The sequence below is a fragment of the Mirounga angustirostris genome, unplaced genomic scaffold, assembly GCF_029215605.1.
Source record: "Mirounga angustirostris isolate CCGP_5_RB_7025 unplaced genomic scaffold, mMirAng1.0.hap1 SCAF_12, whole genome shotgun sequence".
Classification (NCBI taxonomy): domain Eukaryota; kingdom Metazoa; phylum Chordata; class Mammalia; order Carnivora; family Phocidae; genus Mirounga; species Mirounga angustirostris.
The window spans coordinates 24,299,435-24,324,532 of record NW_026991720.1 but is presented as its reverse complement, the minus strand read 5'-3'; the positions used below and the strand labels follow the sequence as shown (position 1 = coordinate 24,324,532).

At 36.5% G+C, this 25,098-nt stretch overlaps 1 protein-coding gene across 4 annotated transcripts in view; it reads right to left on the bottom strand.

The window, feature by feature from the left end:
- The window catches only part of ZNF800 (zinc finger protein 800), a 51,523-nt gene that overhangs the window by 6,564 nt on the left and 19,861 nt on the right, over positions 1-25,098 (bottom strand). Inside the window, exon 6 of one of the 4 annotated variants that reach the window (XM_045869909.3) lies at positions 893-24,149. The exons of the other annotated variants lie outside the window; for them this stretch is intronic. Coding sequence (XP_045725865.1) covers position 24,149 — 1 coding nt within the window. The 3' untranslated portion in view covers positions 893-24,148. Of the gene's footprint in view, positions 1-892; positions 24,150-25,098 lie in introns of those variants that run through there. 4 annotated transcript variants of the gene reach the window in all.

Here is a 25,098-nt window from a genome sequence, read left to right as displayed (position 1 = left end):
TCTAGTTTTAGAATTTTCCCCTAAGGAATAATTATGAATACATACAAAATTTCCATAAAGGGTGTTCAGTGTAGTATCTATAACAGAAAAAAACAACATAAACAAAAGGCAAAGAAATTTTAAAAAGAAATAAGGAAAAACGAAATAGTAAGATGTCGGTTCGATTACGGTCTTTTTCTTATAGTGGATATTAGCCTGCTATTAAAAATCAGTTTTCATCCCCATTTGTAGTGTGTGTGGAGGGGTGTATACTTATGTGCGTACATACACACACAACATGCCACAGATGTGTAAAATAATGGAAACACCCCAAAATGTTACAGGGTCATCTCCAGGTGATGAGGCCGCAGGTAATCTTGAGATATTTCCCAAATTGTATACAATAAGCACATTTTATTTTTATAATAAAAAGCACAAGTTAACTTAAAAAATTTACTCCATCCTTCCGTACCCATTCTAATTTTATCCCAATTCAAATTTATGAAAATAATATTGTTTAGTAAACTGGTGGACATCAGATTTTAAGAATGAATGGATGGTCCCCAGAAATACTTTACCTTTCAGAAAGGTTCTGAGTAAATCAGAGTATTACAAAGCAGTTTATCCCTGGGGTGCCTGGGTGGCTCAGTCCTTTAAGCATCTGCCTTTGGCTCAGGTCATGATCCCAGAGTCCTGGGATCGAGCCCCACGTTGGGCTCCCTGCTCAGCAGGAACCTGCTTCTCCCTCTCCTCCCTGCTTGTGCACTCTCTCGCTATCTCTGTCACTATCTGTGTTAATTAACTGCTCCTGAACAGAAAGAAGGCTGTCTGAGCTTTTTATAAATCATTCTCTCTCCAAAAACCTTATTTGCCACCAAATGAGTTCTAACATAAACAGGATTAAATACAGATAAAACAGAAGAGCATTTATTTTGGGTGCTGTAGTCCAACTTTCATTATCCACAGTGATACAATTTGATTTGACAGTTTTGAGTACCTACTGTCTCAGGCACTGTGCTTAGACACTAAGACCAAAGAAGATAACAGGGGGCTGCTACATTTGAGAAGCTCTATCTAGAAAATTACCTTCAGAGAATAACCCAGACCCTGGAGCTAATCTGAATCCCTGCATCACCCCTCAGTCCTGCCAAAGCTTTCCTTCTCACATTCTTTACATGAGCTTTCTAGTTTTCTGTCATTCCTTTGCTCAGTTTCATACATAGCATCCCATTGTCTCCACACTAGCTAAATTATTAGTTCTTAACCTTTCGGGGGAGTCAAAGACCAGTTTGAGATTCTGATTAAAGACACGGACTTCTCCCCCAGAAACATGCACACAGATACATACAACACATCTTTATTTCACTGCACTGGAAACTGTTTTCCTGAACATAAGCAATATATAAAAAAAACTATTTATAAAGGATTATGCCTCCCCCACATTGTTATTTTTCATAAAAGAAAAATGATGGCTTCCTGAAGAAACTTAATTTAAAAACTTCTAACTGCCCAGTAGTAAATCTCAACGAGATTTGGCTTATTGAGATGAAATTACAATACGGTCTTTGACATAGCAACACATACATCTTCTTCGATAATCAATTGCAACTTTTTTCTCCATGGTAACAAGTACTGAAATCTTTGACTCACAAAGGTACACAGAACCAAAGCAGAATTCCACAGAATGCTTTGTCAGGTTGAGGCAGCCTCTGTACTGGGACACTAAATTCCTCCAAGCCCTTCAAGCTAGAGTCAAGTAACATTATTTCCTCTGCTTTCACATTCAATTAAGACCTCTTGAAAGGCAGCAGACTTCTGTCTAGTAGAGAAAAACATCCTATTCTGTTCCTCTTTCTTGGTAATACCTCTTGGAAAGGTGGTGACAGCAGCTGATACAGAGGGTAATGAGACACAGTGACGTGTGGCTATCCTTCCCTCATCAAAGCAGGAAAGCCATGATGTGTACCTGACATGACGAGCACACATCTGCCCTGAGTGCTATCATTTTTTTTCTTCCATTTGAATATTAGAGAATTGTTCTGAAAATGTTGACAGCCTTTCCAATTTCCAAAAAGTATCCTAAAATGGAATTCTTCTTTGATGACATCAGGGAGCACATGAAAACGTGAAGCTTGATGCACTGAGAGGCATCAATAATCTCATCCAGTTGCATGCTGAACATCCAAGTTTTTCTAATTCTGAAGTAAGTGATATTTGACAGAAACACTGCCTCAATTCTTTCATGAACCATGGTTTAAGAAACTTTGCACCAAACTACTGGACTCTCCACTCCCCTAACATACACTATTTCTCACCTCTATGCTTTTATTCTTAGCATTTCACCCATCAAAAATGTTTTCTCCCTCATCTATTCAAACACTGCCCATCCCTCAAGGCCCAGACCAAAGCCACTCCTAACAAGCTTTCCCTGAATATCTCAGTCTGAAATGATCTCTCCATTTTCTGAACTCCCACAACAGTAAGTGTTGTTCTGAGACCACCAGCTTCAAAAATGCACCATAATCTGTATTTTTACAAATACCAGAAAGAGCTGTGGCAATGTCTCTACTCTTTTCCTAAATCTGTTTTGCCACTCTTAAAGGAATAACTGATCCCTGGATGGATGAAAAGGGAAAGGCTGACAATGCTCATTGTTGCTGGAGGGACCAACTGACTCATCTCAATTTTTCCTTTCTGTACTCATTTTCATACAAAAAGTTTTGATTTGCCAAATGTGTATTTGTCATAGCTGCAATATCAATGTTGACTGTTGAATTCACCATCATCATACCTATAACCTCTGGGGTTTTCAATCATTGCCTCCCCATTCCATGGCCATCCTGCTATTCTAAGAATCCAGATCCTGCTACCATTTTCAAAATAACTTTACATTCTATGAGAAAGATTTTAAGCAGAGCTTGAAATGAAGGTAAGCATGATTAGATGGAAAGGGCTGTAACTGACATCATCTGTTCAAATAAGATATAAACCTATATATATTCTAGAGCTGAACAGTAACTTAAAGATGATCTCTTTCAATAGATTCACATTGCAGATGGGAAACTGTGGGGAATGCAGTATTTTGGAGCAAAAAACCTGAAATTTGAAAAGAATCAGTCTCAAAAACAAAATGGTAACAAAATCATTCAGAGCCAAAAAGGACTGACCTAATTAGCTCATGGACTCAACATTAAGGATAAATGAAATTAAGGAGTTAAAAGAACTAAAGAATAAGGAATGAAAATAACTCAAAATGTAAAAGATGGAAGAGATCAGTTATCTAAAGAAATGGCCCAAAATACTGTCTGACATTACAGGTATCAAGGTGACCTGAACTCAACACCACTTATACTTATCAATATTAGTTATTTAATTATTGTATGCCAGGCACTGAGCTATTTTACAGATACGAATGCCATTTTATTAAACTCTAATGGAAAAAAATGTGCCAAAGGAGATCATCTATAGTAACTATGTAAGAAAAAAAATCAAGAAATCAAAAGCTGGCCATCTGTCTGCAGCCTAGTCTAGTAAAAAGGATACTCTGAGAATTGAGAACATCTGGTCTGAGTGGCAAATATATTCCTTGGGAAAGATGAATGCATTATACTACCAGAACTTGCTGATTTTGGTCACTGAGAGCTGATTCAATGCTCATCAAGCAACCTTCTGATTATAATTTAGTAGATTGTAGACTTGCCTATTTGGAGAAAATACACTGAGCCATAAAAATGAGAAACTAGTATGCCTGATACCTCTCATTGCAAATTTCAAAACTAGCATTGTGGAATTTACACACCAGTATCTAGGAGGTTGGTTAGTGACCCAGTTCTCTAGCACCCAGTCACCTTGCTAGATCAACCAGTAATCAAGGCCAGCCTTAGAAAGTAATGGCCATGTCAGTTACCTGTGAGGCCTGGCAGGGAGGCTAGCCTGCCTTCCCTGTCTTGTTCACCATCTTCAAACTACAATGCCATGTGATTTCAAATACACATAAACACATACACATGCACATGCATGCAGCACACACACACACACACACACACAAGAACCAGTTAGGAATGAAAATGATGGAAAAAGGAGGAAGAAAATACAGTGTTTCTCCAGGCTCCAGGGCACCACCTTGTGAATTTATAGCTTAGTTTTTACAGCAGAGAAGGCTCAAGATTGGGTTGTTTTTTTTTTTTAAATGGCACCAATAAGCATTTGTTTCACTTGTTAAATTAGTCACCTACACCAAAAAAAAAAAAAAAAAAAAAAAAATTCAAGTAGAAGTAGAATTGGGACATACAAACTTACACCAAAGAATAGATATCAAAACATTTCCTGTGTCTCACATAATACATGGTTACTTTAGGGTTTTGTTTTTGTTTGGGGTGCTTTGTCAGTTTTTGTTTTCTGATAACAACTCCATAGGAGACCTATAAATAGCAAGGTTCTAACATGACTTATCACAGTTTTTGACAAGACTAGTTCTCAGTCTTAAACCAAGAATCCCAGAGTCAGAATGCAATAAGAACCAGTAGAACCCTGTGTCCAAGGTTGAGGATAACACACATAAAAGCTGCACTAAAGCTATAAGCCTCAAAGATACGATCTTATTTGTTCTACTACTGAATTTTAACTATTGTGAAAGTATTATGAAAATATACTTAGTATGATTAACTTTTTTCCAATCAGTAATGGAGTGATAATTAATACTATTTTCAAACAGAATTACTCAGTAAATACTGCTGTCTTAGGGAGAACACAGGATTACTGTCCATCTAAAGTAAAATTCAAATATAAATACTTAATCTCTATAAATCCTATCATGGACATTTGGCATGGGACATATTTTTTTAATGGATTTGCCTTTTGTGATATAGTTTGGTCCAAAAGATCTAAAATCGTGCAGTTCTTTAGTCTCCATTAATCTCTGAAAAATAAAGCCATAATTGCATTGATACATATATGTTAGCCAAAATAAACCCAGAATGATCAAAATTAAGGACACATTTTTATACAGATGATCATGAGTCATGCTCCCTTTAATCAAGAAGATTAAAACACATAGTTACAATCTGTTTTGAGAAACAAATGAAAAATTCTATCTGTTATTTGCATATGAGGTTGGAGATTTAAAAATTTAGAAAATAGGGGAGCCTAACTGACTCAGTCAGTAGAGCATGTGACTCTTGATCTTGGAGTTGTGAGTTCAAGCCCCATGTTGTGTGTAGAGATTACTTAAAAATAAAATCTTTAAAAAAAAAGGTATTAAAAAGTTATAAAATAGGGGCGCCTGGGTGGCTCAGTCATTAAGTGTCTGCCTTCGGCTCAGGTCATGATCCCAGGGTCCTGGGATCGAGCCCCGCATCGGGCTCCCTGCTGGGCGGGAAGCCTGCTTTTCCCTCTCCCTCTCCCCCTGCTTGTGTTCCCTCTCTTGCTGTGTCTCTCTCTGTCAAATAAATAAATGTTTAAAAAAAAGAATTTATAAAATAAACATTTGTGATTTGATATTTATAACATCATTGCTTTTGCTTTTCACTGGCACTGAGAAACTGTTTTGTACATACCAAACAGATTTTTACACAAGTCTAAAGGTAAATCACTTTCCTGAAAACTTTGCCTGTCATTTCTTTCTCAAATGGAAAAGCAAATATCCTAATCAGCTATTTTAGGTTACTAGCAATAATAATTATTATATATATTTCACTTATTTTTTTTAACTTCAACATTTATCATAAAATAAATCAATGACCATGATTCCTTTCTGAAAGTAATGTGAAATACTACATTATGGTCACATGAGGAATTCAATATATACTAGAAACAAAGAATAATTTAAGACTTGTCCATTCACATGAACAAAAACTGGTTGTTTAAATGACAGACAGTATAGTAAAATGAAAGTTCATGAACCAAAGAATACAAATATCTGGGTTCTACAGAATTCAGACATATGCTATGTGGGGGAAAAAAAAAGTAAAAAAAAAAAAAGGTACAGAAGAGTGTATACAAACATGCTACCAGTTTCATCAAGGGGAATGTATACATTTATATATTTATATATACATAGAACAGCTCTTGAAAGCCCAAGAAACTGGTAATTTGACTCTGGGGTAGAGAATAAGGGAATAGAGAGATGGGATAGGAAAAAAACTTACCTTTCACAGAACACCTCATCGTACTGTTTTATTTTTTTACATGTATGTGTTATTACCTACTAAGATAATCTTTAAGAGATAGCTGGCCTCTATTCCCGACTTCTTTATTAACTACATTGTGACCTGGTGCAATCACTTACCTCAACTTTCTCCACTTTAAAATGAGGTTCTACTAAATCTCTAGAGTCCCCATGTGCAATTCAACAGAATTATGCCTCAAAAGATGGCACATACAAAATGCCAGGTGGCTAAAAAATAATAATAATTGTAAGACCTTACTTTGCAGTGACTTATATAACACGATATTATAATTATTTACATTTCTGCCTGCTCTGTTCCCATGAGGCTATAAGGGAAAAAAAAGCACCATAGCAAGAAAGTGAGTCTGGGAATAAAATTCATGTTTGGCAACTCAACAGTGTTTCTCTTCTTTGTTTCCGGTTAATCCTCCTTTTTTATATATCTAAACTATTGCTCCTAAAATACAGACTTCCAGAATATATTTTGATAAATGAATAAATACTAAAAATAATTGTAAAAGGGTAGAATTTTTGTAGCAGAGTTTAAAAAATGGATCCTGTGATAGGAAAAAGGCTGAAAAATCACCCCCTATTCACATAAAATTAGCCCAAGAATCTCCTAAAATCATTCATAATCTTCATTAACACAAGATACTAAGAGAACCAGAGAAGTCAAGTGGAGAACAATAAAAGTTTAGGCCAAAGTAAGACATGAAGAGGACCCTGAAAAGAAAGAAACCCAAACTGACATCTGGAGAACGGAGAAGAGGAAGAGGCCTGGCGATCCATTTATTCATGATGCTGCAGAGAAAGACTGTTGGGCCTCAACGGGCTTAGAGTCTAATCTTGGGGACATTCTAGTTAAATAATAATGCAATAATAACACAAAGGATGAGAGTGCAAAATGAGTGGTAAGGTAAATGTCATGAGTTCATCCGAGGAAGAGATCACCAGGGGTTGGAGCTATCAAGAACAGATTCATAAAAGAAACAGGATTTTGAAATCTGTGTGAGAAGCAAAATGGTGGTGGTAAGCATGGGCAGAATAAAGTAAGCAAGGGAAGTCAGTGCTGGGAGCAGAATGATGGATTTAGTTTTAATCACAGTCTGACTTTAAATAGTAACTTTGCAAAACCTGTTGGAAATTAATTTCAAATACTAGGTTGCCAAACTCCCTCCACAGACTACTACAGAGGAGTGATGCCAGGCTCGTATGATGTCAAAAGTGACTGAACAGGCTCAAATATAAGATCAATATTCATCTAGATGTAACTTTTAATAGGGCAGGGCTCTGAGGTATGAGCAAATCATACTTATACAGGATGTTTGGCAAGCCTCTTCCAGTATTTTCTTGCAAGTACCTAGCATCATTTCCTATCACAACCTTCATACTCAGGAGTCAGCTCCACCCAAGATACACAAAACCAGGAAATCAAGAGCTGCCAGTTTTACTTTTCTATTGATTAAGGCTGTGAACTGGGTCTAGTTGATGTAATAGAGTGCTGTGGATTTTATTAAATGAGAAAGAATGTCAAAACAAAAAGCCACCCTCTATCTCTCAGTGATCTAGTAAAGCTAAAAGCATATTAAACCACTTAATAAATTTTGGCATAATACAGAATATAAATTCAAGGTATTGTCTTATGGATAAAAAATCTGTGGGTATTATTGTAACATGATAAATTTTGTAAGAAATTCCTAAATAAAATTTCTAAGATGTTGGCATAGGGCAAGAAAGAATATCAACAAATAGAAAGAAGGTTATTAAACAAATGAAGTCCTCAATGCAGAAAATATATATTCTAAAATTCTATTCCACTCTTCATTTTTGTTACAATCCTACAAGTGCCTAAATACATAAATTACCTTTATTCAATAATCTCTTAGTGATTTACTGAGGTGAGAATGGGTATATAGAGGCTTGCCAGGAAAGAAAATATGTTTAAAAACAAATTTATTTAGAAAAGAAGATTTGAAACAAGTATTAGTTAAAAGTTTATGATTTAAAATAATTCTGTGCTACAGCAATGTGCCTTGTGTTATTTTGACATGGATATTAGGTTTATGCTAATGCCTATTATTAATTTAAAGTTCAAATAACAAGAAAAAGAAATTGTTTTTAAAGCATTAGAACAGAAAACTTTGAAAGTTTCTTTTCTCATTTAACTACAGATTATAAGACTATAATATAGCTGTCCTCTTCTAGTTCAAGTCTGTCAGCATTTCTATTACTGAATTCAGTTTTGTTTTTTTTTTAAAGATTTTATTTATTTATTTGACAGAGAGAGAGACAGCGAGAGAGGGAACACAAGTAGGGGGAGTGGGAGAGGGAGAAGCAGGCTTCCCGCGGAGCAGGGAGCCCGATGCGGGGCTCGATCCCAGGACCCTGGGATCATGACCTGAGCCGAAGGCAGACGCTTAACCGACTGAGCCACCCAGGCACCCCACTGAATTCAGTTTTTAAGGGTCATAACTCATCCATAAAATTCACTCTATTAAAACTTGATACAGATAGTCTCCCAGGAATTCTTCCCTTTAAAGGCAGATTTTAAAAGTTAATCAACAGCTGGATAGCTCAAATGGTATACAGACCTGTGCTTTCAGTATTAAATCACTGACTTCAAGCCCAAGCAGGGCTGACTTCTTAAAACTCATTCTGCATACCCTCCTCAGTATCCACTGGCCTGGGCAGGGTAAACAGGCTGCTTCACGTCAGTTTTGAGGGCACAAAAACCACCTGTGGAGAGCTCTAGTGGCTATATAGATGGCAAGGTCTAAACCTTCATTCAGAAAAGAAGGAAAAGAAATTGGGAGAAACCAGTGAGGGCCAGAGGAACATATATGACAATGCAGGACCTAATTTTTAACTGTTATCTTAAATATTCACCTATCCAAAAAGTGCAGCTTGGAAAAGTAAAATTAATATACTTCAATCATCTGTTCAGGGTTTAACAGCACATTTTCCCCCTTAGATTCTGGCTGTGGATACTAAGTTAAGTTTATCCTATGGATTATGTCAGATCCTATTAGTTTAGTGAGATGGCTTCCTCCTAGTTTTCAGAAATAGTTTCTGCCTTGATCAGAAGCATAGGGACTAGGGACACCTGGGTGGCAGTCAGTAAAGCATCCAACTCTTGATTTTGGCTCAGGTCATGATATCAGGGTTGTGAGATCGAGCCCCACATTGCGCTTTGCACTGGACATGGAACCTGCTTAAGATTCTCTCTTTCTCTTTCTCCTTCTGCCCCTCCCTGAGCCCCTTTTCTCTCTCCCCTTCTCGAAAGAAAGAAAGGAAGGAAGGAAGGAAGGAAGGAAGGAAGGAAGGAAGGAAGGAAGGAAGGAAGGAAGGAAGAAAGAAAAAGGGACTAAATCACAAACAAATCCTGGACATATCCAAGGTATAGGACTCAACAAGCAGTTCTTGTTCTAGTAACACTAGTAGTTTTATTTTTAAAAATAAGGTATTTCCTTTCTAAGGTTAATCTTTCAAAATAGGTCTTACAGATTTCTGTAAAGCTCTCTAAACAAAACACAGGTTAGTTCACATTGCCTCACAGTATTACAATTTAATTATCCAGCACTTCTTAGAGTATTATCAAATACATGTTACATTATAGACTGTTCACATGGCAGCAGAAAGTAGCAGTGGGTGGGGCAGCCGGACAATCAGTGCTAGCCAAACATCATTTCCCAAATGCAAAACTGAAATAGAAAGGCACTGACCTAAATTACACAATAAACCAGAAGAATGTGAGTAGTATGATATGCTGACTCTATTTATTCTTCTTTGTAACCTCTTCAAAACCTAGGGCTTAAAATACACATACACTAATGACTCATAAATCTCAGGCCTCCGGACAATCTCTCTCTTGCCCTCTAGTCTGGATCTACTGGTCCTACTAAGCATCTCCAATGAGATGTTCCATCAGCACCTCAAATTCAACACATCTAAACTTTAATTCAACATTTCCCCCCAGAAAAGTGTTCCTCCTCCTGTGTGCTCTACCTTGAAGAATGGTGTAACCCACCTGCCCAACCAAAATTTTCAAACCTGGCAATCATATTCAATTCCTTATTCATCTCCACCGCCTGGAAAATTCCACTTCCAAAATAATTATAATATCCATACCTGTCTCCCCAGTTTCATTGCCTTACCTAAATGTAGGCCCTTATCACTTCCTACTTAGATTTCTGAAACTGGCTTCTATTTGACTTCCCCACCACAAATCTTACTCCCCACCCCAATTCAATCTCCTCAATGCTATCATATACCCCGGCTTCAAATCTTTCAACAGCTACCCCTAATCTTCAAAATATGATTCAAACTACTTAGTTGGTACAAAAGATCTTTCGTTCTTGATTTGGCCATCACTTTGTCTCATATTCCTTCTCTTGGTCTACACATGGTCTCAGGTTTCTGTACCCACTTGGAAGTTTTTCTAACCTAACTCTTTCAAAACTGAATTCAAGAACAAATTTAAGAATTATGAAAAGCCTTCCCCAACCCTCAGTGTGCTTTAATATTCCACTTCTGTGTATCCTTATAATATGTTCTTCTTCTATGATACTTGAGAAAAGGAACTGTTTCTTATCTCTGTAACCCTAGCACCTAACTCAGTGCCTCACACAAGGCAGGAGCTCAATATGCCTACTGAATGGATGAAACCAGTCAACCTACAAAATGCATCAAGTTCTTTGACTTTTGATACCAGAGCAGGCTTCACAGGGGCAAACAAAGTTTAATTTGCTTATTATCACTGATCTATACCTAGATAATATTTTTAAACCATTTATTTCAGCTTCTATTCAATAAAAGTTTGTTAAATTGAAATCTTCAATCTTTAAAAGGCAAATAAATAGCTCATTTCAAATACAACTAGTCCTACAGGTAATAAACACTTTAATTAATATGTGTTATAAAGGCTTGCATCACTCAAGAAGCTAAAAAGGAATCTGGGTTAACTTGACCTAGCAAATACCTGTTTGCCTGCATGCTAGGGCACCACCTATCAATAATAGGTAAACAAATCTAGCTGCCACCACCCAATGGCCCCCAAATCAACTGCAGTCACATCAGCATTAGTGTGAGTGTGGGGTAATGTAACTGTTGACTCCCATCCTCGTAGAAATAAATGCAAAAGACAGAAGGGAGAAGCCCATTACTATTATAGAAAAGCCAGAACTACAGACCAAGGTCTCTGAGAATGTAGGAAGAGTCTAGGACCCTGTAACTTCTCTGCCTTTGCTATCTCCTGTTTGCCTATACTGGTAAGCTACCATCCATCCACTCATTCAACATCTATTTTCAAAGCATAACTATGTCCCAAGCACTGTGCTAGGCACAGGGTCTACATAACTCTCCTCGTCTCTTACATAAATCTCTCCAGTGGGAAGCCAGGCATTAAACAAATCAATGGACAAATACAAGCATAATTACAAATTGTATTAGATGACAAGAAGGAATATGAAACAGAACTACAAGGAAGACATACTTTAGGTTGTCTTTTTTAAAGATTTTATTTATTTATTTGAGATAGAGAGAGCCAAGAAAGAGAGGGAGAGGGAGAAGCAGGCTCCCCACTGAGCAGGGAGCCTGACGCAGGACTCGATCCCAGGAACTTGGTACCATGTCCTGGGATCATGACCTGAGCCGAAGGCAGATGCTTAACCGACTGAGCCACTCAGGTGACCCTAGGTTGTCTTTATTCAGAAGTGACAATTAAGCCAAGACATGAGAATAAGTCGGTCAAGTGATGAACAGACAGTAACAGCAGATCTGTGTTTTAGGAAGATAGTTCTGACAGCAGCATGGAAGGCAGATTAGAGAGGAGGTCAGTTACAAGACTAATGCAACAGTGTAGGTACAAGATAAGAGTCCAAATTAAACTACTAAACATGGAGATGGCAAGAGCCAAATGTAAAAAACATTCAAAGGCAGGATGGACAGGCATTGATCACTGATTAGACGAAGAGTGTAAGAGAGAAAAAAAGAAGTCAAGGTATTTCCTAGGATTCTAATTAGTCTAGGCAACTGGGAGGGCAGGAGTATGAATAACTGAGACAGGGAACACATAAAGAAGGAACAAGTTTAAAGTGAAGATAATATGTTTAGTTTACTGAGTTTTTGTCGCCTTTAAGATCCTAGAGAAACATCCATCCAGAGATGTATGACATGCAACTTGGAAAACAAATGATCTTATAATCAGGAGAATAGCCAGGCTAGAAAATAGGTCTGGGGTCATCTTCACTGAAGTGATAACTGATACTTTGGAAGTGAAGGATCACTGAGACAGTATAAAAAAAAAAGAAAAAAAGACTAAGGAAACTTCGATCCATATTTAAAGGCCTAGTAACAGTGGCAAGAGAGAAAGAATCAGAGTTCACAGGAGCATCCGTTCAGTAAATATTTATCAACATCCACCATGTTCCAGGTGCTATGATAGATGCTGGGGGCATAAAGAAAAGATAGAAGCCCTACCCTGAAGATGCTTATAGCCGAAGGAAGAGGCACAAATAGGTCACTTCAATATAGTTATTGATGGGGCACTATAGAAACATACAAGGGGGAAACCTAGCCAAACCTAGGAAGTCAGGAAATACTCACTGAAGGACATAGTGTCTGATCTAAAGCTTCAAGATTTGGTAAAATCATGCAAAGAGAGTTGGTAAGGGCAAACCGATGAAATCAAGAGACTGTTCTAGACTTTTGGAATGCTAAGCAAGATAATGGATATAGAAAAGAACTGGAAGAAGCTGAGAGGCTAAAGTGATTTAAACTGGAAAACATTATTCTTGGAAGAAAGTAAGATGGGAAAGTGAACAAGGGATTTTTGGTAAAAACTTTACAAAAGGTTTGGGGGGAAATGTTACAGAAGAGACTGGAGGAAGCTGCCAGGTTATATGAGGATGTGGGAAGAGAGATGGGTAAAGTAACTTGTATGAAGTTTACTAAACTTTATGTAATTGTACCTTTTTATCTCCTTTAAAAATTTCTGTAAAATAGGAAATACATGCATTATTTTCCAAAGAATCTTGGGCCCAATTTTTTTTGGATGCAATACCATGCTGAGACTAGCCCAAGGTGACCCAGTTATAAGTGACCATAAAAGTCTGGGAAAAGTAAATTTGTAAGCACTATTGGCCATGAAGAGGTCAAGAAGCCACAAGACTTAGCATTTATGTGGCCATTGATGCCCTTCAAGTGAACTTTTAATAGAAATGTAGGGGTAGAAAAAAATTGCCAATGGTTCACAAGTGAAGGGTATAGGAATGACACCAAATTGTTCGTTCATTCAACAAGTGTTTATTGAATGCCTACTATGTAGCAGGAAACATCCTAGGCCCTGAGCAATCAATGGTGATCAAGACACAGATCTAAGAGCTTTACAGTCTAAAGGAGAAAGAAGACAAGGAAATAGACAGTTACAGTGAAATTAGTGCTAAAACAGAGCAGTAAGAAAGCACATGGAAGCTTGACAGTGAAAGGAAGGAGGAACAGATGGCAGTAACTAGATAGACGATAGTATGGAGGCAAAATTTACTTTCTGGCTGAAAGGAATTTGAGCATGTTTGTGAGCTGAGGGGGAGAAGCTTGTGGAAAGGAAGAAGATGGGGAGGGGGAAACAGAGGAGGGTTGTTGGAGGAAGGTCTTGGGGAAAAAGATCGGTGAGGGTGTAAGTGTTGGACTTGGAAAAGAAGAACAGTTCTTTCTGTAAAGAACCAAAGCAGGAAGAGAAGACAAAAAATAATTGTGATGCAGAAGGGGAACATAAAGAAATGTCCTCTACCTTTTGCCATGATACAGGCTACGGCGCTTATTAAGGAACCAAAAACACAGTTGGGGGTTTTAAGGATGGTGCAAAAGTTCTGAAGTAGGCAATGTGAGAATCAGACAAATGAACTAATTAATCAATTCCAATTCCTACGATTACACAAATGACAGAAGAAGCAATCAACAATTAGTTGCTGGCTTTTTGTTTGGATCTGGGAGTTGGAACAGGAAGTGAAATGTGAGCTGCACTTCAAAGAATTCGATAGGTATGAATTAAACTAAAGTAAACCTTTAAAGGAATTATCCAAAAAAATCAATAAATGTACACCCATACAGTGTGCAATTGATTATAGATTACTTACAGTGTATACAGCCAATACAGCACTCCCATGAGTTTGAATCTGTCACCATTCCTGAGCAGCAATGACAGAAGCTAAGAGGCTCACACACAGAAGGCCGACAACAGAAGCCAACAGAAACAAAGAAGAACTCACAGGTAGAGAAATTATATAGATCAGAAGATGAGGTAATGGTTAAGAAAAATCTAAAAGCTGAGATATAGTGTGGACTAATGATAAGCCTGAAGATAACTGATGTAATGTTCCTGCCTCCCCGTTTTCCTTCCCTCAACATTCTCTTAGCACCTGCTTTATGCCAGGTACACTGTGAGGCACAAAGAGAAGATACGATTCTTGCTTATAAAATCAAGAGTATGTTCATGTACCCACAGCCAATGTTTACAACAAAAGAATAAAACCGAAAGCTGCTTTGAGTTTTGCTACTCAAACTATACATGCTTCTGTAAGACATTAACCACAAAGCAAAATTATATGAAAAGTTCAACAAATTCTTCAACAATCAGCAAAAGGTGCTATCAGAAATGGCAGATTAAAGACCCATGAAATAGTATGTTCTAACTTAATAAACTGCTGTGTATCTTGGCTTTATCACAGATGTTACATCTGACTTTTCATTAAACGGTTGGATTAATGCCAACAAAAAGGCAACGAACTGCAAATGACAAAGCAAGATAACCAGAAACTAAGTGCTAGAAAGTATTTCAGCAGCAAATTGATAACAATTTTAGTGATTACTACAACAGTAATAATGCATATTTATTGAGCTCTTACTTGAGCGAGGCATTGTGCTAACTATATTATATACAATATATCACTAAATTTGTATAACTTCCCACAAAAAAACTACCTATAAGGTAGTCTCTAATATTATCATTTTACAGACAAGAAAGCTGAAATTTAGAAAGATTAAGTAACTAGTGAATTAAGGAGCCAGACTTGAACTCAGGTTTGCATGATTCTTAAAAATCCATGCTTTAATCACTGTATGATTCTGTTTCCCCAAAGAATGGAATAGTGCCAGGCACATGATGGACACTCAGTAGTATGTGTCATTGAAGGACTGAACGAAAGGATATAAAGCAGCTATTGCAAAGTGAACCCAAATATGGAAAATACAAGTGGAAAAGCAGAAGCAATACATTAAGGATTCACTAAATCACCAACTCAAACTGTGCAGCATAACTGGAGGTGGAGGTGTCTGGAAAGCGGCCGCAACTGACAGAATGGCCTAATGTGCTGTTACAGGAGATGTAATGGTTCTTTCTGAGTGAAAACTTCAGGCTATATCAATCTGCAAAGCCAAAGATGAAAACACCACCAGTCAGTTCAGAAAAGGAACTGCAGATGCTGATCAGAAAACTCTTTCCCACATTTTCCCAGTATGGAAAGGACTGGTGCTGTATGACATACAAGTTAAACCCCCAGGTTACCTTTAATTCTATCACCTTTTTGGGGTTTGGGGTGGGTTTTTTTTTTTTCCCCCCCAGAGCAAAATAGATTCACACCATGAATCTGGTACCTACCAACTCTTTTTTTTCTTAATTGTAGTATAATTAACATACAGTGTTCTATGTAGTTTCAGATGTACAATATGACTCAATTCTATATATTATGCAGCACTCATCACAGTAAGTGTACTCTTAATCCCCTTTATCTAATTATATCACCATTAAAATGGAAGAAAATCATGTGTACTAGAAAGATGATTACATTCTAGGACTATCCAGATCCCTCTCTTTTTTTTTTTTTTTAAAGATTTTATTTATTTATTTGAGAGAATGAGATAGAGCATGAGAGGGGGGAGGGTCAGAGGGAGAAGCAGACTCCCTGCTGAGCAGGGAGCCCGATGCGGGACTCAATCCCGGGACTCCAGGATCATGACCTGAGCCGAAGGCAGTCACTTAACCAACTGAGCCACCCAGGCGCCCTAGGATCCAGATCCCTCTTCTAAAAGATTCCCACCAAGATGCCTTTTATTGAGTCCATGGGCATGTTTTATGTCACTGACTTCCACCAAGATCACCAATGACAGGAGTAACGGACAGCACATATCCCAAGAGCAGCCAATCTATGAAGAGCAACTTATGGCCAACAACCTATAGGGGCCCGGCATGGGAGATCTGCCCAAGAAGAAATGTATCTAACTCAACCAATCAGATTTTCTCTTACAGGAGTCTGAACTCAGGCTATACAGAGGGAAAGTTAGCTGAAGAACAGAGAAGGCAGGCAGCAGAAGTAATGAGGCAATTATACCCATATAGAGAAGATACAGAATGAGGTGATTATTTTAAAAATAAAAAGTAAAAGCAGAATCTGCAAAGGGCCAATAGCAGCACAGAAGTAATACTTCTGCTGCTAAGAGGGCCACACCCAGTCACTAGAGTTGCATTCATTTTTTTTCCAGTTTCTATTAAGACCTAGTTGAAATCTATATGGTGAAGCCAGTTTGTACATAAGGTCTGGCCACTTCAATCTCCCTTATTTCCCCACATAAAGCTATCTAATAAACTTCTCATTACTAGCTACAGACCAAGTAAAACTCTGTCTTGCCTGCAACCAAAAAAAAAAAAAGTGTTGTACAATATTTTTACATATGAGTGCACATGCACTCACACACCTGCAGTTAGATGACAAGGCAAACTCGGTGGTGGGTAGTAATTCAAGCATTGTGGGTCTTATTTCCATCTTGTAGCATCTGTGATTTGAAGACACGGTTACTTAGCTCTAGTTAACTGTCTTAGAAAAAAGGGCCTTCAAAGAAACATCTTCAACCCTAAAATTTAACAATTCCTATCATTACAATTGTGCACTTAGAGATTAAGAAGCGATCCAGGGAAGTTACAGAAAACAAAACCATCTCTTCCTCTTGTGTGTGCAATGTTCTGTTTGTGTCCGAATTTTATGGCAAATAAGTGATTTTGTTCTCTCATATCACAAGAAACAACAGTTGGTTAGTCAAGATGGCCAAGCAAAGAAAGGACAAATTGGAAAAACATGAGAATGTTTTGAAAAAAGTTTAACTTGAGGACATACTGAAAATTACTCATAAATTTCACTATGTGTGTTCTTGCCTATCTTTAATGATAATCCCATTAGCGTATCTTATCACCTTGAAGCCTGTTCACTCAAAGGAAAGGAGAATGAAGCTCAGAAAGTCTCAACCATCTACAAATGCCCAACACATTTAATTCCAAGGAATTCTAAAAATACCTAATGATCAAAAGGCTTGAAAGTGACAAAGCCACTCTCCTAGAGAAACATACAAAACGCCCCTAACAACTTATATGTCAAAAACTCAAGAAAACTACATAAAAATCATTTCCCTAAAAGTATAATTTTTTTCATATAATCCAATCACTTGTGCACACAGTATTTTCCTAGTCTTCACTATTTTTTTCTTAGAAGAAAAGTATTCCTGGCTTTTCCTTTCTATCCAAAATAAGTGCTACCAGTCACAACTAACAGGTATTTTGGGGTTCAGGTCTACCAAAGCAGCAATCTATGCAAGAGTCTCAGCTACTTTAAAAAATACTTTTGCACAGCTTAGAAAGAAAGTCTGACTAAAAGCCACAGTTCCATTTCTCAGAGCTAATTTATTTTCAGGATAATCCCACAGATAGAAGAGATTAAAAACCAATATTCAAAACCTGAGTTGTAAAAACAGTTCCATGCACTTGGGGTTCATTTTGGTGTAATAACTTTTCCTCTGGACATAACATCATTACACACTCTTGTATTGAAAATGTTATGAGATTATATAAAGCAGGGACACCCAGACAGGTTGCAAGTTATTACTGCTCAAGCATTCAGGGTGAGGGTTGTTTTGGTTTATTTTGGTTTGGCTGTTTTTTCAAGCACATCATTCTATTCCTTAAACATTATAGTGTTTCGTGAGACAGGAATATGCTCCAGATACCCGGCGCAAGTATTTGAGTATCAAAATCACTAAAAAGCCACACAACACGGGTGTTGGAAGCCCAGCACTTGATCTGAAGTTCAGAATAGGAAGGTTCATCCAAACCTAGGGACAAAGGTTTTCTGATGTTGCAAATTATACAAGTCCCTAAATACTAAAATTTTTATTACCTAATTGTTAAAAAAGCAAAATCAAGAACAGTCAGGTGTGTGGGTAAAACCTCTCAGCAGAGAAGCTAACAGTACTTGGGCCTCAGCTGAAATCCGGAATACTGCCACTAATGACTACCAGTGGCAAGACTCTTGAAAAAGCACCACTTCTTATCTCTTCATGACACATTTACCAACGAAATTCCTGACCTGGCCCAAATCGTGCTTCCCCTAAGAATCCACTAGTTCCGTAACTGAAGCTTTCTTTGAACTAGTACTGCACATACACTTTTGTTTTATAGAAACATTTCAGCTATGTTACTCAGTTTATATTTGTTCCATGTCAATATTCTGCACATGACCAAAAATAAAATATTCGTGTGATAGGGAAGATACTAAGGAGAATTTTAAGACAGAGGGGTTGTTCTGGGAAGTAACCATAAAAATAAAGCCTAACTCAAAATGAATGTGCTTACAACTACCTAATACCTTTTTCAAGATAAATGAAAAGTGTGAGTAAGAATGGTAAACTAGTAGTACCTGATCAGGAGAAAATTGACAGCAAATAATAAAACAGTTAAGTGTCTTCATTACCCCAATTAAATACACAGCAGCAGTTAAAATCTGATGTGTAACAATAAAGTTCTCTCTTCTAATGCGCCCCTTCAATCTAAACTTTAAGTGGTAATAAAAAAAATTACACATTTTAAAATGCCATGAAAATCACTTACAGTAACCATATCTAACATTTATTGTAACATGCCGAACACTACTCTAAATATTTTACATGTACTTTTCATTTTATCCTCAGAACCCTATGAGGTAAATATTATCCCCTTTCATAGGTGAGGTAACTAGGGCACAGAATGTTTAAGTAACTTGTAGTCACACAGGAAATAATGTGTGGGTCAAAAATTTCACCAACTAATCTAGCTCCAGATCATTACACCAAGCTGCCAATAAGGTAATAGAGCAAATGTGCTTTGCAAATGGTAAAATGTGCAAAAAAAAAAAAAAAAGTAATGCCCACTGATTAAGAGCACATGCTTTGTAGTCAGATCTAGTGTCAAGTCTCAATTCTGTAATTTACTAGCTAAGTGATCTTAAGTAAATCACTGAACTTCTCTAAGCTTCAACTTCCTATTCTATAAAACAGAGATAATGAAGTAACAGTTCTTACTGGCAGATTTTACTGGTGGATCTTCTTGGTAGATGAGGGGCATTATGCATGGAAAGGATTAGCAGAGAGCTTGGCATACAGTAAGCACTCCATGAATGTTCATTATTACTATCTAATACTAAGAGTTCTGTTTATTATGACAAACTCTCATTTTGGTACTGATAGCATTTTCTAAAGTAAGTAAAATCAACATGGAGGTAATAAAAGTTTATGAAATTAAGACCCAAAGTCTCAAAATATATGACAGCACAATTTTAAGATGGAAAAGGCTATCACTTACTTTAATATCATTATCAAGTTTTTATTTGAAGTGCCTGGGTATACATGAAAATGTGCTAGGCACTAAACAAAATTATCAAGACACAGTCCCTGACTTCAAATATACACAATCAAGCAAATTAACTCTGCTGAGTGGACACAAACAGCAAAACCTCCAACTTTGGGCATTTTCCCAACCAGACACAACTATGGTCGTCATTATGTTCCCCTCTGCTTGTGGTGTGGTAGTAGTGAATACATGCAGAAGCAGCAGTTCAAAAATAAATAATAAACCCACAAACAGAATTTAAGAGTGATAAAGATTCAGGAAGAAATGAGCTGACTTTCTACCCTCTTACCTTCTCAAAAAACATTTTGGCTATCTTGGTACTAATGATCTCTGTTAATTAACCAGAAGAGAAAAAAGGAAAGAGCCAGAAATTCAAAAGAGAACTCAGGGTAAAATGGTACAGAAAAATTCTAAGAGAGAGGAGGAATGAAGTTCAAAGTTAGAAAAGCCAAAATAACTGCAGGTGAGCAGCATTCTATCATGCGCCTAATGTCTTAGAAACCAAACAAGTAATAGCCATTCTTAAGATTGCTGATCTGGGCGCCTGGGTGGCTCAGATGGTTAAGCGTCTGCCTTCGGCTCAGGTCATGATCCCAGGGTCCTGGGATCGAGTCCCGCATCGGGCTCTCTGCTCCTTGGGAGCCTGCTTCTCCCTCTGCCTCTCTCTCTGTCTCTCATGAATAAATAAATAAAAATCTTAGAAAAAAAAAAGGATCACTGATCCTTACTCCTTTCCAATCCTGAGGTTTCTGTTAGCTTTTTAAAGTCAGAGAAGGTAGGCAGGGAGTCTGCTTCTCTCTCTGACCTTCCCCCTCCCTCTCATGCTCTCTCTCTCTCATTCTCTCTCTCAAATAAATAAATAAAATCTTTAAAAAAAAAAAAAAAAAAAGGGGCGCCTGGGTGGCTCAGTTGGTTAAAGTCAGAGAAGGAAAAAATAGCACAGGGTACAGAAGGATTTTGTCCAACAGAAGAGCCAACATCATACTGCCCATATCTTGGAGCTCGGCTTCTGACTGACTATGAGAGCCACAGCTAAATCAGAATCCTGGTAATCTTCAGATTCCATTAAAAAGGTAGCTTCTAAAACTCCTAAGGATGTAGAATATTTCCAGGAAACCTGGAAATCTAATTTCTAAAGTTTAAGAAGCATTTTTCAGTGGTCATGTTATTTGAAAAGATCTTTTGCAACTTCACAACAGGAAATGATACCCACTCATGCCTCTCTCTACCTCCACACCTTCTTGCCATAACACCTTTTGAGAAACTCCTCTGTCCATACCCACAGTCTAAAACCATAGCAAAACCACAAAACTCCCTGCTACTGCATCCATAGGCTCTTTAAAGCAAACTGAGTAGAACAGCCTATAGATCATAAAGCAGTATTACATATTCCTAAAAAAAAGGGGGGGGGGGGACTTTTCAATAATACCAGCAATCTGTGTCGACCAAAAACTTAGCTATCTACAAAAGTAGGCCAAAAATTAAGGATGGGTAATTTATATATTCTGCAAGAATATATATATTCTTCAAGAAGAAACTTTTCTTCCTGAAGTAGGGAGGAAAGAGGGGAAAAAAGAGAGACATGAACAAAACAACAGCAAAAAAGGTTATTATGCATTGAAGGTATATCTCTAAGTTATACTGAACACTTGCCCAGTGTCAGCCATGCAGCTCTCCCTTGCACTATCCAAACTTATGAAGTTGAAATGCAAGCCATACTTTTTATTGTTTCTCCTCTTCCACTGCACTTAGGTGTGGAAGGTATCTCAGGAAACAAGATGAGTTGTATTCTATAGGAAAACTTAATTGATCAAATAACAAAGGTAGATATAATTTGTAGCTCGAAATAGGTTTTAATATAAAACCTTAAGAGCCTCAGGCCTAAGCCCTCTGAGAAGACAGAGCTCATGAAGTCAAAATAAAACCAAAAAGTAAGGATGAAGACCAGAAAGAAATAGGAAGAACAAAGAATTTCTAGTAACTTCTTACTTGTTCATCCTACCTTTCTAAACTTGTCCTGGTTTAGCCTCTAACTCGTCTGCCATAATCCATTAATTTGTCTACTATGATAACATATTCCTACTCTCTCCAGGCAATTCTAAATTAGACAGACACATCCTGACATAGTGCTATTTTTTCCTCTATGACCCAGATGAAACCTTTTGACAGTCCTTGGAATCCTCAATACTGCCTTCTAAATTCCCACTCTATGGCCCTGGAGTTATGACAGAGGAGACAAACTGTGAATGGTACTGTGGAAATACGTGAGCTGCAGTAAAGGAACTCTAGCAATTGGGCTCCCCTCCACCCACATCAGGCTATTTTTCTTTTTTTCCCTACAGTATTTAAAAAGTAAAGTAGAGAGCAAGAGGCTGACATGCAGATGAGAGGCTACAGCAAAGAGCCACCCCAGCTTTTTAGGAATACTCGTATCTTTTCACTGGTTGTAGGCACTTAAGTCTGGAAAATATCTTTGGAATATGTCTTGTGTGTAAGAATGCATAAAAGATAACACCTTGCAAAAGTCAAACATACAGATTTAATAATGTGCAACTAATGAAGATGGTTTATAAATGAAATACCACCTACACATTTAGTTCCCTAAATATATTATGCTATTAATCATTAAAGTTAGATCTATAAGTACAAGTTTTCCATATGTGGAAAAGTAAATCTGTTTTTAAATTAAAGAGAAATTATCACTCTAATTCTTAAAAATAAAACTATCAGGGTAAAATTCAAGTGTAGCTGCTCATAGTCACTGAATAAACTTAAATTTGATAAAACATTTACGTTTCAACCAATGCACCTTTGTTGAAGCACATTTAGCTGAAATAACTTTGAGTCTGGTTTATTTCCATCACATATAGTACATTTTTCCAACAAGAGCATGTACATTCAATATAGAACATTTCCAGCAACAGTTACAGTCTTTCTACTTTCCTTTCACAGTATATTTTAGTGCAAAGCACTGGGAAGGGTAAATGTTTTTCTAGCTATAGAAGCATTTTATTATGACCTTGTGGATCTTCAACATTTTAAAATTTTATACAAAAAGTATATAGATGGACAGGGTCCCTCCTAAGTACAGGTGTGAACCTATATAAAAACATGGTATATTCTCTGCTGTACCTTTTAAAATTATAATTTGACAAAAATTACTAAAAAATAAAATATTCCCTAAAAAGTACAAAATATTGATACACAAAAACCTGCCCAATATTTCATAAAGATAGATGTACTTCTGTTTTTCCTAAAATCTTGATTACAAAAATGGACAAGAATTCATTATTTTCCAAATTTTACAGTAGGAATCAAATATCATCTAAAGTAGTCAAAGATTTTACTTGGGAGACAAAATTCAGGGTTTCACTCCCATTTTCCTTTTTTAGCAATATTTAAAGAAACAAACTAATATCATAAGAAGTCGTTGTGCATGGATTGTCTGCATCCATAAAATATCAGTAAGCTATTTACTACCTTCATATTAACATTAGTAAACGTGTAGTCTTAAAAAAAAAAAGAAACTGAAAAATTAAGTTGCATCTATTATTAAAGTGCTTTGTATAAAATTTAAAGAAAAAAAGGGGAATGCTTAATTTTCATAAAAACCTCAGATGTTTACAAATAAAAAGGGTAATGATCCATGGATGAAAATGAACTGGAACTTTCCTGTAGTATATATTTTAGAATGAAACTTTCAAACATTTAAGTGCTGGAGAACAAGTGAGAAATAAATGAATGTAAGAATAATTACAAATATTTAGTAGGCTAAATATTTATAATATGTTGATACTAATTTCTCTTTTGGTCCTAACATACACTCACTAGGAAATATATCTGTACAATCCAGATGAAAATTTTGCCAAATAAAGTGAAACAAAACTAAAATCACTAAGATATAGTCTTTTTGTCAATTAAAAATCACCAGTGGTGATATATATTCTTCAGGTTGTTGATCGCTTTAATCAACAAATTGTTTGGAAAACAAACTTTGCAACGTTTTTGTAGAAACTGTAGACCAAATGCACAAGGTCAAGGGTGGTTAGCTGATGGACTGTGATGACAATAGGTAATGTCACAGCTACTTGAAAGTGCTGGGAGAGGCAGTGCCTTAGAAACAAGTGGTTAGATGGTTATTATTTTAGTCAGAAAACAGCAGTTACAGTCGAATATTTATGAAATTGTTTTTCCTTTTTTTTCTCATAGTACCATTTGAAGACGTTTAGTGGTTCTAACACCAATTTAAAGTCTTTCCACAAAAATGAACTCCAAACCTTTTCGTACATCACTTGAAGTTATCTGAGGAGAAATGGGAATAAATGAACACTTTTGAGTTTACCAATAAAACCTTGTTTTTAAAATTACACAATAGTAAATGACTTCTAAAGGATGGTTTCATCTCAAGTTTCCACACAAATAAAAAATGTGGGATACTCAAACCACAACATTTAACCTACTCAGCACTCAAACTAAGTATACTGCTTTAAAACCTGAATCCAAAACTAATTTAATACTAATTAAATATATTAAATGCCTTAATGCAGGGAAACAGGTACTGAAGGTAAACTTTTAAAAATATAGAGACTTGCAAAAACAAGTATAGGAAGTCTATCCTTATTTTATATTGCATTTTAAAAATCTACATTCCAAAACCTTCTAAAAAAGTAAAATTTTTTTCTTTCTTCCCAATAGGGATTTTCCTTTTCTTACAACGCACAACCACAAAAAACCAAAACAAAACAAAAACAAAAAAAAAGCCCTACTTAATAATATTAACTATGTTGAAATGATCACAAAAAGTCTATTTAAAACAAAATGGAAAAGTAAGATTTGAAACCTATATATTCACTTTTTCCACAGATCAAAACTAAAAACAGTAACTAACGCATACTCCCAAGGAGAAGGAAAAAAAAAAATCCAAACTTTTGTCTATAAAGTTTCCCCTTTGACTGGAAGCACTATGTTAAATGTAAATAATAAATGCTAATTGTTCTAAATTCAATTTGGGGATTTTTTTTTCTGAGTGCAGCACTTTATTTAGCCATCACAGATTAATTTTTACAATAATTACAGTGCCTCAAAAGACTTTTTTCCTCTAATTATAGCCTTCACAAATTCATTCTAATATATTCCACTTTTTCTACAATGTATTAATTAGTAGACTAGGTCACTAAACCGAATTAAACCTGTGCAAAGTTAGTTAAACAGAAGACTTCTACTGTAAACATAAGCCAATATAAATGTATAT